The sequence below is a fragment of the Crotalus tigris genome, unplaced genomic scaffold (assembly GCF_016545835.1).
Source record: "Crotalus tigris isolate CLP2741 ecotype Arizona unplaced genomic scaffold, ASM1654583v1 scf7180000021287.315228, whole genome shotgun sequence".
Lineage (NCBI taxonomy): Eukaryota > Metazoa > Chordata > Lepidosauria > Squamata > Viperidae > Crotalus > Crotalus tigris.
This window is the reverse complement of record NW_024098436.1, coordinates 248,656-262,932: the sequence shown is the minus strand read 5'-3', so window position 1 is coordinate 262,932 and position 14,277 is coordinate 248,656. Positions and strand designations below refer to the sequence as shown.

The following is a 14,277-nucleotide window of genomic DNA, read 5'->3' as shown; positions in this document are numbered from 1 at the left end:
GTAAGGGTCTCTTGCTCGGGCAGGGGGGTTGGACTAGATGACCTCCAAGGTCCTTTCCAGCTCTGTCATTCTGTAATTCTGTGAGGGTCTCCTGCTCGAGCTGGGGGCTGGACTAGATGACCCCCAAGGTCCCTTCCACCTCGGTCATGCTGTGATTCTGTAAGGGTCTCTTGCTTGGTTGGTGAGTTGGACTAGATGACCTCCGAGGACCCTTCCAGCTCTGTTATTCTATGATTATGTAAGTGTCTCCTGCTCGACCAGGGGGTTGGACTAGATGACCTCCCAGCTCCCTTCCAGCTGTCATTCCGATTCTTTGAGGGCTTCTCGCTCGAGCAGGGGGCTGGACTAGATGACCTCCCAGCTCCCTTCCAGCTGTCATTCCGATTCTTTAAAGGCTTCTCGCTCGAGCAGAGGGTTGGACTAGATGACCTCCCAGCTCCCTTCCAGCTTTTGTTCCAGGAGAAGCTGGTCGGGGTTCAAACATCTCCCCGGTGAGCACCAGGACCGACTGGCCGCCTAGTGGCCGGGCTCTTCCTCGTCCGGCGACTCTTCCGGGGACAAGACCCTCAGGCGGCTGCTCCGGACGCGGGTGAGGGAGGGGCAGGCAGCCACGAGCTCAGCCACGCCGGCAGCCGTCACCCCCGAGCCGTCCAGGTTGAGCTGGACGAGGGGCAGGTGTGCCAGGAAGCGGAGCCCTGCCGAAGATAGGGGGGATGAGGGAGGCAGGCCGAAGGAAGGAGCCCCCCGATGCTTTTGGGGGGGGTCCACCCCCAGCCCTTACCTCGGTCAGTCAGGCGGGTGTTGCTCAGGTTGAGCTTCAGCAGGTGCCGGCACCCAGCGAGGCCCAGCCTGGCCACGGGGTCGCCAACGGCCGTGCCGGCAAGAGACAGCACCTAGAAAAGAGCAGGCAAAACCACTTTGTCAGCGGGCCCAGAACCCCCTTCCACTGCTCTGTGGGCTCTTAGGCAATTCCTCCAGACTGACTGGCCTAGAGAGCGATGGTGGTGGCCCAGGGACGCTGCGACCGTCATAAATCCGAGTCAGTTGCTGACCGTCTGAATTTTGATCACATGACTCTGGGACGCTGCGACCGTCACAAATACGAGTCGGTTGCCGAGCGTCCAAATTTTGATCACGGGACCCCGGGACGCTGCGACCGTCAGAAATACGACTCGGTTGCCGAGCGTCCAAATTTTGATCCTGGGACCCTGACATGCTGCGACCATCACAAATACGAGTCGGGTGCTGACCGTCTGAATTTTGATCATGGGACCCCGGGACGCTGCGACCGTCACAAATACGAATCGGTTACCGAGCGTCCAAATTTTGATCACGGGATCCTGGGACGCTTCGACCATCACAAATACGAGTCGGTTGCCGAGCCTCCGAATTTTGATCCCGGGACCCTGAGACACTGCGACCGTCACAAATACGAGTCGGTTGCCGAGCATCTGAATTTTGATCACGGGAGCCCAGGACCCTGCAACCGTCATAAATACGAGTCGGTTGCCGAGCGTCTGAATTTTGGTCACGGCACCCCGAGACGCTGCGACCGTCATAAATACGAGTCGGTTGCCGAGTGTCTGAATTTTGATCACGGGACCCCGGGACGCTGCGACCGTCACAAATACGAGTTGGTTGCCAAGCGACCGAATTTTGATCCCGAGACCCTGAGACGCTGAAACTGTCATAAATACGAGTCGGTTGCCGAGTATCCTAACTTTGTTCACGGGACCCCGGGATGCTGGGACCGTCATAAATACGAGTCGGTTGCCGAGCGTCCGAATTTTGATCCCGAGACCCTGAGACGCTGCAACCGTCATAAATACGAGTCGGTTGCTGAGCGTCTGAATTTTGATCACGTGACTTTGGGACGCTGCAACCGTCACAAATATGAGTCGGTTGCCGAGTGTCCAAATTTGGATCCCGGGACGCCGCGAGACCGTCGTAAATACGAGTGTGAAAAAGGGTCCTTTTTTTGGTGCCGTTCTAACGTCAGGCGGCCACTAAGCAAAGCGTCGTAAGAGGAGGCCTCTCTGCCCTCTTCCCGGCAGAGTCGGTGTGCTGGCCCGCCTTGAAGGGCCGGCCGTGAGGGACCCCCCCCCCCGTATCCCCGGCGGTACCTGCAGGTGAGGGAGGCCGGTCAGGCAGTGGGCCACCGGGGCGCTGGAGACGGACAGGCGGTCCAGGTGCAGCTGCTCCAGAAGCCGGAGGGCGCGGAGGTGGGCCAGGCCCTCGTCTGTCACCCGCGTGTGCGCCAGCGAGAGGCGCCGCAGCCTGGAAGAGAGCCAGGACGCCCCCCCAGTCTGAGAGGCGGGGGGGGCAGGTTGGGCGGGCGAGCAGTGGGCACCCTCAACGGGGGGGGGGGGCTCTCGGAAGGACTGTTCTTTCTTTCCTTTCTTTTTTCTTTCTTTTTTCCCTTCCTTTCTCCCTCCTTTCTTCTTTCCTCTTTCTTTCCTTCCTTCCTCCTTTCTTTTCCTTCCCTTCCTTCCTCTCTTCTTTACTTTTTCTTTCCCTCGCTTTTTCTTTCTTTTCCTCTTTCCCTAGCTTCCTTTCTCTTCTTTCTTTCCCTCGCTTTCTTTCTTTCTTTGTTTTTCTTTCTTTCCCTCGCTCCCTCCTCTTTCTGTTTTCTTTCTTGCTTCCCTTCTGCTTTCCTTCTTCCCTCTTTCTTTCCTTTCTTCCTCCTCCCTTTCTTTTCCTTTCTCTTCTTTCTCTCCCTCCCTTTCCCTTGTTCCCTTTCTTTTTCTTTTCTGTCTGGCTTTTTCCCTTCCTTTCTCCCTCCTTTCTTCTTTCCTCTTTCCTTCCTTCCCTCCTCCTCTTTCCTTTCTTTTCCTTCCCTTCTTTACTTTTTCTTTCCCTCGCTTTTTCGTTCGTTTCCTTTCTTTCTTTCCCTTGCTCCCTTTCCCTTCTTTCTTTCCCTTGCTCTTTCTTTCTTTTTCTTTCGTTCCCTTTCTATTTTCTTTCTTGCTTTCCCCCCTTCCTTTCTGCTTTCCTTCTTCCCTTTCTTTCCTTCGTCCTCTTTCCTTTCTTTTCCTTCCCTTCCTCCCTTCTTTACTTTTTCTTTCCCTCACTTTTTCTTTCTTTTCCTTTTTCTTTCCCTCGCTTTCTTTCTTTCTTTTTCTTTCCCTCTCTCCCTCCCCTCCCTTTCTATTTTCTTTCTTGCTTTTCCCACCTTCCTTTCTTTGTTCCTTTCTGCTTTCCTTCTTCCCTCTTTCTTTCCTTTCTTCCTACCTTTTCCTTTCTTTTCTTTCTCTCCCTCCCTCCCTCCCTTTCTTTTTCTTTCGCTCCCTTTCTATTTTCTTTCTTGCTTTCCCTCCTTCCTTTCTGCTTCCCTCCTTCCCTTTTTCTTTCCTTCCTTCTTCCTTCCTTCCTCCCTTCTTTACTTTTTCTTTTCCTCACTTTTTCTTTCTTTTCCTTTCTTTCCTTCCCTTCCTTCCTCCCTTCTTTACTTTTTCTTTTCCTCACTTTTTCTTTCTTTTCCTTTCTTTCCTTCCCTCGCTTTCTTTCTCTTTTCCTTTCTTTCTCTCGCTCCCTTTCCCTTCTCTTTCTATTTTCTTTCTTGCTTTTCCATTTCCTTTCTTTGTTCCTTTCTGCTTTCCTTCTTCCCTCTTTCTTTCCTTTCTTCCTCCTCCCTTTCTTTCCCTTGCTCCCTTTCTTTTTCTTCTCTGTCTGGCTTTTCCCCTTCCTTTCACCCTCCTTTCTGTTTTTGTCCTTTTCTGCTTTCCTTCTATCCTCTACTGTTTCCTTCTTTCTTGTCTCTTCTTTCCCTCCCTCCCTCCCTCCCTTTCTTTTCTTCCTTCCTTCTCCCTCCCCTCCCCTCTCCTCTCCATCCATATCCCTTCCCTTCCCTTCCCTCTTCCCGCCCGGAGAAGGCAGAGGGCGCCCTTCTGGCCCTGGGTTCCAGTCACCGGCATCCAATAGGGGAGAAGGGCAGCTTCATGGCCCCCCCTGGCGGTCTTTCGGAGGAGAGCCCTCCCCTCCCCCCCTTTGTGCCCAGGCGGGGGAGGGGGCAGCCAGGGGAGGGGAGGGGAAGGGCTCACCTGCACAGCCCAGGCAGCGGCCGCAGCCCCTCGTCGGTGATGTGGATGTAGTCCGTCAGGTCCAGCTCCTGCAGGCCGGCCAGGCGACAGACGGCAGCCAGGCCGACGTCGGTGACTGTGTGCCGGTCGGGCAGCCCCAGCCGGGTCAGGGGGAGGGCTGGAAGAGGGGGTCCCCAGATGCCTCAGCTGGCCCCAGGCCCCGTTTCCCCCCCCCTCGACCCTCATCCCCCCCCCCACAAACCACCACTCGGGAAGAGGATGGGCGGCCTCCGGAACAGTTTCCCTGGCGCTTTAGCAGACCTGGGCAGACCTCCTTTCTCTTCTCTTGCCTTTCCTTCCTTCCTTCTTTTTTCCCCTCCCTCTCTCTCTTTTCTTTCATTACTTTCCTTCCCTTCTCCTCGTCTCCTTTCTTCCTCCCGCCCTCCCTTTCTCTTTTCTTTCATTACTTTCCTTCTTTTCCTCCAATCTCCTTCCTTCCTTCCTCCAGTCCACCTCCTTCCTTTCTTCCTCCAATCTATCTCCTGCCTCCCTCCTTCTTTTCTTTTGTTGCTTTCCTTCCTTCCTTCTTTCCTCCAATCCACCTCCTTCCTTCCTCCCTCCCTCCTTTTCATTACCTTCCTTCCTCCCTTTCTCTTTTCTTTCATTAGTTTCCTTCCTTCTTTCCTCTTTACCTCCTTCCTCCAATCCATCTTCTTCCTTCCTTCCTTCCTCTTCTTTCATTACCTTCCTTCCTTCCTCCCTTCCTCTTTTTCTTTCATTACTTTCCTTCCTTCGTTCCTCCAATCAACCTTTCTCCGTCCCTCCTTCTTTCATTTACCTTCCTTCCTCCCTTCCTCTTTTCTTTCATTACTTTCCTTCCTTCCTTTCCTCCAATCGACCTTTCTTCCTCTTCTTTCATTATCTTCCTTTCTCCCTCCCTTTCTTTTTCTTTCATTACTTTCCTTCTTTCCTTCCTTCCTCCCCTCCTTTTCTCCCTCTTTCCTTTCTTCCTCCACCTTATCCCTTCCTTCCTTATTTCTCTCCCTCCCAGCCTTTCCTTTCTCCCTCCCTACCTCCAAACTTCCTTTCTTCCTTCCTTCCTTCCTTCCTTCCTTCCTTCTCCCTCTTCTTCATTCTTTCTCTGGCTCCATCCTTCCTTCCTTCTTCCTTCCTTCCTTTCTTCCTTCTCCCTCTTCTTCATTCTTTCTCTGGCTCCTTCCTTCCTTCCTTCCTTCCTTCCTTCCTTCTCCCTCTTCTCTGGCTCCTTCCTTCCTTCCTTCTCCCTCTTCTCTCCTTTCTTCCTTCCTTCCTTCCTTCCTTCCTTCCTTCTCCCTCTTCTTCATTCTTTCTCTGGCTCCATCCTTCCTTCCTTCCTTCCTTCCTTTCTTCCTTCTCCCTCTTCTTCATTCTTTCTCTGGCTCCTTCCTTCCTTCCTTCCTTCCTTCCTTCCTTCTCCCTCTTCTCTGGCTCCTTCCTTCCTTCCTTCTCCCTCTTCTCTGGCTCCTTCCTTCCTTCCTTCCTTCCTTCCTTCCTTCCTTCCTTCCTTCCTTCCTTTCCTTTCCTTCCTTCTCCCTCTCTTCCTTTCGTCCTTTCCTCCAAGCTATCCCTCCCTCCCTCTTTTTTTTCTTTCTTCCCTTCTTTCTTCCCATTCTTTCTCCCACCTCACTACTGAAGCGCCGGGAGGGGGGGCTGCTGCAATGGCTCCGCCTTCAACTGAGCGACACTTCTCAGCTTGGTGAGGCTTAGCGCCGTCTGCTGGCCACTTGGGGGAGGGACACCACAGATGGAAGCCGCCACCCTCTGCTGGCCACTTGGGGCAGTGGTTCTCAACCTTTTTAATGCCGCGACCCCCCAACCGGTCGTACGTCGAGGACTAAACCGGTCATAAGTCGAGGACTACTCAACTGGTGCAGCACCGTTTGCAGAATGGGACTTTTGGCGGGCTCAGCAGGGCAGAGACAGCCTGGACCATTCCTATTGGCTTTGGAAAGCCAATAGAATTAGACTCTATTCAAGAGACTCTCTTCTATTGGCTTTCAAAAGCCAATAGAATAAAAGGGAGTAGCACAGCTAAGGAAAAGGGGGAAAAAATGGCGGACTGTGTTGTTTGGCGACCCCCGTGAAATGGTCGTTCGACCCCCAAATGGGGTCCCCACCGACAGGTTGAGAACTGCTGACTTGGGGGGACACCACAGATGGAAGCTGCCGCCCTCTGCTGGCCACTTGGGGGAGGACACCACAGATGAAAGCCGCCGCCCTCTGCTGGCCACTTGGGGGGGGACACCACAGATGGAAGCTGCCGCCCTCTGCTGGCCACTCGGGAGAGCAGCCACAGGAGCTCTGCAGGGCCAGCCCAGCTCAGCCAAGCTGGAACCGAGACCCCCGATTGCCCCCCTGCGCGGCCGGCTAAGACCAACTCCGGCCTGTACCTGAGACTAGCTCCAGAGCCCGGTTGCCGTCGACCGAGTGGACGCCAGAGAGGGTCAAGCAGCCCAAGGCCGGATGGGAGGACAGGGCCTGGAGGGAGGCTTCGCTCACGCGGGTGCCGTCCAGGAACAGCCTCTGCAGGGCTTCCGAATGCCGCAGGGGAGACACGTCGCTGATCTGGGGACACCACCCGATGCGGTTGGAGAGGCCTCGGCCCGTCCCGCTCACCCCCTCCTCCGTTCCAGCCCCCCGCAAGGCTGCCCCCACTTACGCCCGTCTGCTTCAGGCTCAGCTCGCAGAGCCGGGGGGCGCACTGGGGCAGGAGGTGGAGGGTACGCTCCGCGACCCCCGTCCAGTTGAGACTCAGGTGGGAGAGGGTCGGGGGAGCCCCCAGGAGGAAGTCCGCCAGGCCGGCGTCGGAGACGTGGGTCTGGTCCAGGGCCAGGTGGGACAACTCCGGCAGCCCTGTGGAAAGGGGAGGGGCTGGATAGGGTGGGAGGGGCTAGATGGGATGGGAGGGGCTAGATGGGGTGGGAGGGGCCCCCCCTAAGCTCCTTCACAAGCCCCTCCCTCCTCTCCTATCTGCAGTTCCGGATACTGGCCGGTCGCACGGAGTGCAATGGCACCATCCTGCGATAAATGGTGCCAACGAAAGCGCAAATCTCTGGATTGGAGAGAAAAGGGGATCCTCCCCAACAAAAGTGACATTTCAGGTGGAGAAAAGCATGTTTTACACCTGGGCGGGGAAAAACAAAAGGCTGAAGTAGCGTCTAGCTCAATGGTTCTCAACCTTTTTAATGCCGCGACCCCCAACCGGTCGTAAGTCGAGGACTACTCAACTGGTGCAGCACCGTGTGCAGAATGGGACTTTTGGCGGGCTCAGCAGGGCAGAGACAGCCTGGACAATTCCTGTTGGCTTTGAAAAGCCAATAGAATTAGACTCTATTCAAGAGAGTCTCTTCTATTGGCTTTCGAAAGCCAATAGAATAAAAGGGAGTAGCACAGCTAAGGAAAAGGGGAGAAAAATAGCGGACTGCATTGTTCGGTGACCCCCGTGAAATGGTGATTCGACCTCAAATGGGGTCCCGACCCACAGGTGGAGAACCACTGGTCTAGCTCAAAAACCGCCACTGTAAGAGGGACCTCGGAGTCCCAGTGGACGATTACTGAAACATGAGCCGGCCGTGCGCGACGGCAGCCAAAAAGGTAAATACAATCCTTGGGGGTATAAACAGAGGCATAAGATCAAAACCACGTCAAGTGGTTTATTAGCACCGCTTCGTAAAGCCTTAGTAAGGCCACACCTGGAATACCTGCTCCCAGTTTGGGTCCCCACATCACACAAAATAGACGTTGAGACGTTGGAAAAAGCGCAGAGAAGCGCAAGTCAGACGATTAAAGGCCTGGAGACTAAAACATAGGGAGAACGGCTGCGGGAACTGGGAACGGCCGGTCTGGAGAAAAGGATTGGGGGGGGGACAAGATAGCCGTCTTCCAGTATTTGAGGGGGTGCCCAAAGTGGAGGAGGGGGTCGATTTATTTTCCAGAGCCCCAGAAGGCGAGACGAGAAACAACGGAGGGAAACCAATCAAGGGAGAGAAGCAACCTGGGATTAAGGAGAAACTTCCAAACAATCAGGACCATTAACCAGTGGAACTCCTTCCCACCAGACGTTGTGGCTGCTTCATTCATCCAGAAGAGAACGGGCAGCCACTTGTCTGAATTGACATAGGGTTGGACTAGATGACCTCCAAGGTTCCCTCCAACTCTGCCATTCTATGATTCTGTCAGGATCTCCTGTTTGAGCAGGGGGTCAGATTAGATGACCTCCGAGGTCTCTTCCCAACTCTGGTCATTCTGTGATTCTATCAGGGTCCTGCTCGAGCAGGGGGTCAGACTAGATGACCTCTGAGGTACCTTCTAACTCTGCCATTCTATCATTCTGTCAGGGTCTCCTGCTCGAGCAGGGGGTCGGACTAGATGACCTCTGAGGTACCTTCTAACTCTGTCATGCTATCATTCTGTCAGGGTCTCCTGCTTGAGCAGGGGGTCGGACTAGATGACCTTGAAAGTCCCTTCCCAGCTCTGCCATTCTACGCTTCTGTCAGGATCTCCTGCTCGAGCAGGGGGTCGGGCTAGATGACCACCGAGGTCCCTTCCAGCTCTATTCTGATTGACTGATTGAGACTCTGTGTGCGTGTGCGTGTGTGTTTGTGTATCAGACGAACCTTTCAGGAACTGCAGGCAGTTGTCGGTCAGCTTAACGCAGGCCGAGAGGTTCAGGTGCTGCAGGCGCGGGAGACGCTGCACGACGGAGAGGCCCTGGTCTGGGAGGAGGGAAAGGGGGGGGAGGCTGCTCAACTCAGCCTGCACCCCCAGGGGGTTGGACTAGATGACCTCCAAGGTCCCTTCCACCCTTATTATTATTTATTATTATTATCCCGAGCCCAACATCTGTTCCTTGGGGAGGCGAGGAACCTGTAAATCCCCCCCCCTTCCGCTTCCCCTCAATTGCCCTCCCGAGGGGGATGGAAAGGCCGCGCAGACCGCTTCCCGGTCAGTGGCCAGCGTTTCTCACCTGTGATGAGGGCGCAGGAGAACAAGCTCAGCTGGCGCAGGCCGGGGAAGGCCGGCAGCCCGGCCAGCAGCTGGTTGGTGGCGTACGGGTAGCAGTCGAGGCAGAGGGTCTGCAGGGGGCAGCCGGAGAAGAGCCGCAGGCTGCGCGGGTGGAGCAGCGCCTTTCGCACCAGGTGCTCCAGCAGCAGCCGGGCCAGGCCGGGGGGCAGCGAGGCCAGGCTGCCACAGTACTGCTTGCTGGGAGCTGGAGGGGCAGAGAGGCGGGTGGACCACTCAGAATCTTGGGGGGGGGAGAATAGAATAGAGTGGAGCTGGAAGGGACCTCGGAGGTCTTCTAGTCCAGCCCCCTGCTTGAGCAGAGGGAGGGGTCCCCCTCTACCTGAGAGGAGGGCGGCAGCGGCCTGCAGGGACAGCCGGAACAGCGACGACGGCACCGAGGGGGCCACGGTGGCTGTGGGGAGGGCCGATCCAAGCTCGTTGCTCTCCCTCCGGACGGCCGTTTGGAGGAAGCGGCGCTGCTCGGCCGCCCGGGCAACCGCCAGCGGCAAATCTGGGGGTCCAGGGTGGCTTCCCTCGGCTTCCCTGGGGGGGGGGGCAGAAGAGAACAGATCCTTCAGGCAGCCCCCCCCCAGCCCCCTCTCCTGCACCCCGGCCCGACCCCACGGCTGAAAACGCCTACCGCAGCCGGTTGCCTTCCTGCGGCCACGGATGCCGGTACCCCGCAGCGTCGTCCGGGCCGGTGGGCGGCACCCCTTCGAACGGGAAGGAGAGGAGTGGGTGAGAGACCCCCCCCAAGCAGCCTCGCCACTCCTCCCAAGGCTGTTGCCTCTTCCAAGGGGAGGGGGGGACTTCTGGGCATCCTCCCTCTCTTTGGCCCGCTTTCCCGGCGGGCCCCCGTTTTGCCCTCCCGGAACCCCCGGACTGACCTGGCCCTTCCTGCTCTTCCCCCCGGGGGGCAGCCGGATGGTCCTGCTCCATGGGCTCCTCGGAGTCCAGCTTCTGCCCCCGGCCTGTCAGGGAGACCCCCACCCACCCCAAAAGTGGAGGTCACGAGAGGCAGAGCGCATCTGCAGCCGCCCCCACCATTCTCGACGCCACAGAGATGGGGGGGCTCCTACCCTGGCAGGGGGAGAGGGGGGGGAGTAGGGGAAGGCAGAGACCCCCCCAGTCTCTCACGGCTGCAAGCCCAGCGGAGGGGGGCCCTGCAGCCCCCACCTCCATCCTCCCTGCAACCCTCCGCCAGACCCCCTTCACTGCACAGACGAGGGGCAAAGGGTCCCCACAATTGAGGGGCGACCCCCGGCGTTTACTAGGCCTCGTTGCTGGCAGCTCACTCACCCCAATGATGGGGGGCCAGGATGGCAGGCTTCCCGCCCTGGTGCCGGCTTGGGAGACCCTCCGGCGGGGGAGCAGGGGCGTATTCCGCCAGCTGCCCAGCCCCCTGCGTGCAGGAGTGTGCGTCCACGGTGAGCTGCACCGCTGCGGCGGGGCAGGGCAAAGGGGCCCCCGGGGCCGGGTCGACGATGCAGAGGGTGGCCCCCGGGGCCAGGCCCAGGGCCAGCAGCGAGCGGGGCAGGTCAGCCGGCCCGAAGCGCCGTTTGGGGATGCCCTGCAGGAAGCAGCAGGCGGGCGAGAGCTCCGGGTTCTGGGTCAAGACGAACCGCCGGACACTCTGCAGGGCGGTCTCGGCCGGGAAGCTCCTGCGGACAGACTTCCCGTTGGGCAGGCGGATCTGGGTGGAAAGAGAGAAAGGGGGAAAAAAGAGAATGAGAGAAAGAGAACGAGAAAGAGGAAAAAAGAGAGAGAATGAAAAAGGAAGAGAAAGAGAAAAAAGAATGAGAATAAGAAAAAAGAAAGAGAGAAAGGGAAAGGGAAAGAGAGAAAGGAAAGAGGAGAAAAGGAGAGGGAATGAGAAAAAGACAGTGAAAGGAGAAAAAAGAGAGATGGAAAAGGGAAAGGGAAAAAAGAATGAGAATGAGAAAAAAGAGAGAAAGGAAAGAGAAGAAGAAAAGGGGAAGGAGAAAAAGAATGAAAAAGAAAAAGTGAATGAAAGAGAAAGAAAACGAAAGAAGAGAATGAGAAAGACAGAGAAAAAAGGAAAGAGAAAAAAGAATGTGAATGAGAAAAAGAATGAGAAAGAGAAAGAGAGAAAGGAAAGAGGAGAAAAGGAGAGCGAATGAGAAAAAGACATAGAAAGTGAGAAAAAAGAGAGATGGAAAAGGGAAACGGAAAAAAGAATGAGAAAAAGAGAAAAGGAAAAAAGGAAAAAAGTGAGGAAAGAGAAAAAGAGGGAATGAATGAGAAAAAGAATGAAAAAGAAAAAGTAAATGAAAGAAGAGAAAGAAAACGAAAGAGAATGAGAAAGACAAAGAGAAAAAAGGAAAGAGAAAAAAGAACGTGAATGAGAAAAAGAATAAGAGAAAGAGGAGAACAAGACAGAAATTGAATGAGAAAGAGAGAAAGAGAGAGAAGGGAAACAGAGAAAAAAGAAAGAACAAGAAAGTGAAAGGGAAAACAGAGAAAAGACAGAAAAAGAGGGAAAGAGAATGAGAAAAAAAGAACGAGAATGAGAAAAAGAAAGAGAAAGGGAAAGAGAGAAAGGAAAGAAGGAAAGGAGAGGAAAGGAGAAAAAGACATAGAAAGTGAAAGGAGAAAAAAGAGATGGAAAAGGGAAAGGGAAAAAAGAATGAGAAAAAGTAAGAGAGAAAGGGAAAGAGAGAAAGGAAAGAGAAGGAGAAAAGGAGAGGGAATGAGAAAAAGAATGAAAAAGAAAGAGAAAGTGAATGAAAGAAAAAACGAAAGAGAATGAGAAAGACAAAGAGAAAAAAGGAAAGAAAAAAGAACGTGAATGAGAAAAAGAAAGAGAAAGAGAAAGAGAGAAAGGAAAGAGGAGAAAAGGAGAGTGAATGAGAAAAAGACAGAAAGTGAAAGGAGAAAAAAAGAGATGGAAAAGCGAAACGGAAAAAAGAATGAAAAAAAGAGAAAAGGAAAAAAGTGAGGAAAGAGAAAGAGAAAAAGAGGGAAAGAATGAGAAAAAGAATGAAAAAGAAAGAGAAAGCAAATGAAAGAAAAAGAAAACAAAAGAGAATGAGAAAGAGAGAAAAAAGGAAAGAGAAAAAAGAACATGAATGAGTAAAGAATGAGAAAGAGAAGGAGAACAAGACAGAAATTGAATGAGAAAGAGAGAAGGGAAAGAGAAAAAAGAAAGAACAAGAAAGTGAAAGGGAAAACAGAAAAGACAGAAAAAGAGGGAAAGAGAATGAGAAAAAAAGAACGAGAATGAGGAAAAGAATGAATGGAAAAAGAGAAAAAGGAAGAGCGTGTGTGTGTGTGTTCGTTGCGTCTCCTCACCACGAGCAGGCATTGCGCCTCTCCGGGGGTCTCCGTCCCGTCTGGCGGCGGGCGGCCCGGGCCGGGCCGAGGGGTTGCCGTCCCGGCCCGGTGCTGCCGGCGGTCGTCGGCGATCCTCTGCAGGGCCAACTCGCGCTCCTGGGGAAGGCAGTCGGGGCCAGGTTGCCGTGTGGTCCGGATCTCTCGCCCACCCACCCCTCCAGCCGGGCTTGGATTGGTCGACACTCCCCCCCCCCCCACACACACACCAGGCTGAAGTCAGCAGCTGCCGGCTGCTCCGTGGGGTTTTCAGCCGCTGCACCAACAGCTCCCATCGGCACATCTGGGACGCCCGGGGGGGGGGAGGCGGCTCACCTGCACCCGTCCTCGGGGGGCGTCCGAGTTGGATCGGTCGACACCCCCACCACCCCGCATCCCCCTCCCCTCCCCCCCCTCCCCAGGCGGAGCTCAGCCGCTGCCGGCTGCTCTGTGGGGATTTCAGCTGCTGCACCAACCGGCACATCTGGGACGCCCGGGAGGGGGGGGGCTGCCCTGCGGCACCAACAGCCCCCACCGGCACATCTGGGGCGGCCGGGTTGGATCGGCCCACCCCCTCACCTCCACTCCCCCCCCCGCATCCCCTCCCCCCCAGGGGGTGCTCACCCGCTGCCGGGCCCCCCGTTCGACTTTCAGCTGCTGGGCCAGCTGCTCCCGCCGCTGCCGGTCCGCAAAGTCCCGGACGTCCCCCAGGGCGGGGGACTCCGCCGCCCCCGTCCCGTCTTCCGAGGGCTGCCGGCGGGGCTGAAAGACGTCGGCGAGGCTGGGCTGCGAGATCGGCGGGAGGAGCCGCAGCCGGGGCGACGGGGGCTGACGGTCCGCCCCCTCGCGCAGCAGCCTGGGGAAGGAGAGACGGTCGGCGGGGGGGGGGCGGCAGGCGGTGGGGGGGGACCCCCACCCATGCGACCCCCCCCCAATTACCAGTCGGCCGCCTCCGGGGCGCTCAGGCAGCCGGCGCGGAGGGCGGCCCCCGCCTGGCCCTCGCTGAAGCCCATTTGGCGGAGGGTCCGCAGCAACTCCCCCACCGTAGTCTGCAAGGGAAGAAGAGGCAGCTAGGGGGAGACGGCAGCGCGGCCGGACGGCAGCTCCACCGATGGAAGGGCTGCCCATCCCTCGCCCCAACTCCCCCCAATCTCCACTTTCCCCAGCAGCGCCGCCACCCACCGCGGGCTCCATGCTCGGGCAGCGATACGGAAGAGGAAGCGCCGCCTCCTCCCATTGGCCCAGAGCGGGCTCCGCCCCCCCCCACCCGCCAGGACCCCGCCCCCCCCACCCGCCAGGACCCCGCCCCCCCAAGAGCGGGGAGAGCGCTGGCGGAGAGGAGACGCCCCCTCCCCTTTCCTTTTTTTGCCTTGCCCCCTCCCCTTCAGCTCTGCAGGGGAGTCGCTGGAAGTCAAGCAGGGCGGCGCGGGGGGGGGGGGAGCGTTGGACTAGATGACCTCGTAGATCCCTCCCAGCTTCCACACTGGAAGCTGTTCAGAAGGGACTGGACAGCCACTGGTCTGAAATGGTAAGAGGGTTGATGAGGGGGGTTGGGCTAGATGACCTCCCGAGGTGCCTTCCGTCTCGGTATGTCTGGCTGTGGTGCTGTTAAGGGTCTCCTGCTTCAGCACCGGGTGGGTCTAGATGACCTCTGAGGTACCTTCCAGCTCTCTCATTCCAGGATTCCGTAAGGGCCTCCTGCTCGAGCAGGGGGCTGGGCTAGATGACCTTCTGACTCTTATCATTCTATGATTCTGTAAGAGTCTCTTGCTCGGCCGGGGGTTGGACTAGATGACCTCCGTGGTCCCTTCCAACTCTTGTCATTCTATGATTCTGTAAGGGTCTCTTGCTGGGGGGGGGTGGACTAGATGACCTCCGAGGCCCT

The 14,277-nt window shown here is 56.2% G+C and overlaps 1 protein-coding gene across 1 annotated transcript; it reads right to left on the bottom strand.

Moving 5' to 3' along the window:
- Positions 1–245: 245 nt before the first annotated feature.
- On the bottom strand, positions 246–13,611 carry LOC120320275. Its single transcript, XM_039369860.1, has 16 exons — positions 13,575–13,611; positions 13,332–13,441; positions 13,017–13,248; positions 12,375–12,512; positions 10,362–10,755; positions 9,950–10,033; positions 9,703–9,775; positions 9,403–9,605; positions 9,025–9,267; positions 8,675–8,773; positions 6,718–6,911; positions 6,449–6,623; positions 4,041–4,197; positions 2,124–2,277; positions 782–893; positions 246–695 (listed from the first exon to the last, which is right to left on the bottom strand). The coding sequence occupies exons 1-16, from the start codon at positions 13,584–13,586 to the stop codon at positions 517–519; spliced, it is 2,559 nt and encodes an 852-aa protein (XP_039225794.1). The 5' UTR covers positions 13,587–13,611; the 3' UTR covers positions 246–516.
- Positions 13,612–14,277: the final 666 nt, after the last annotated feature.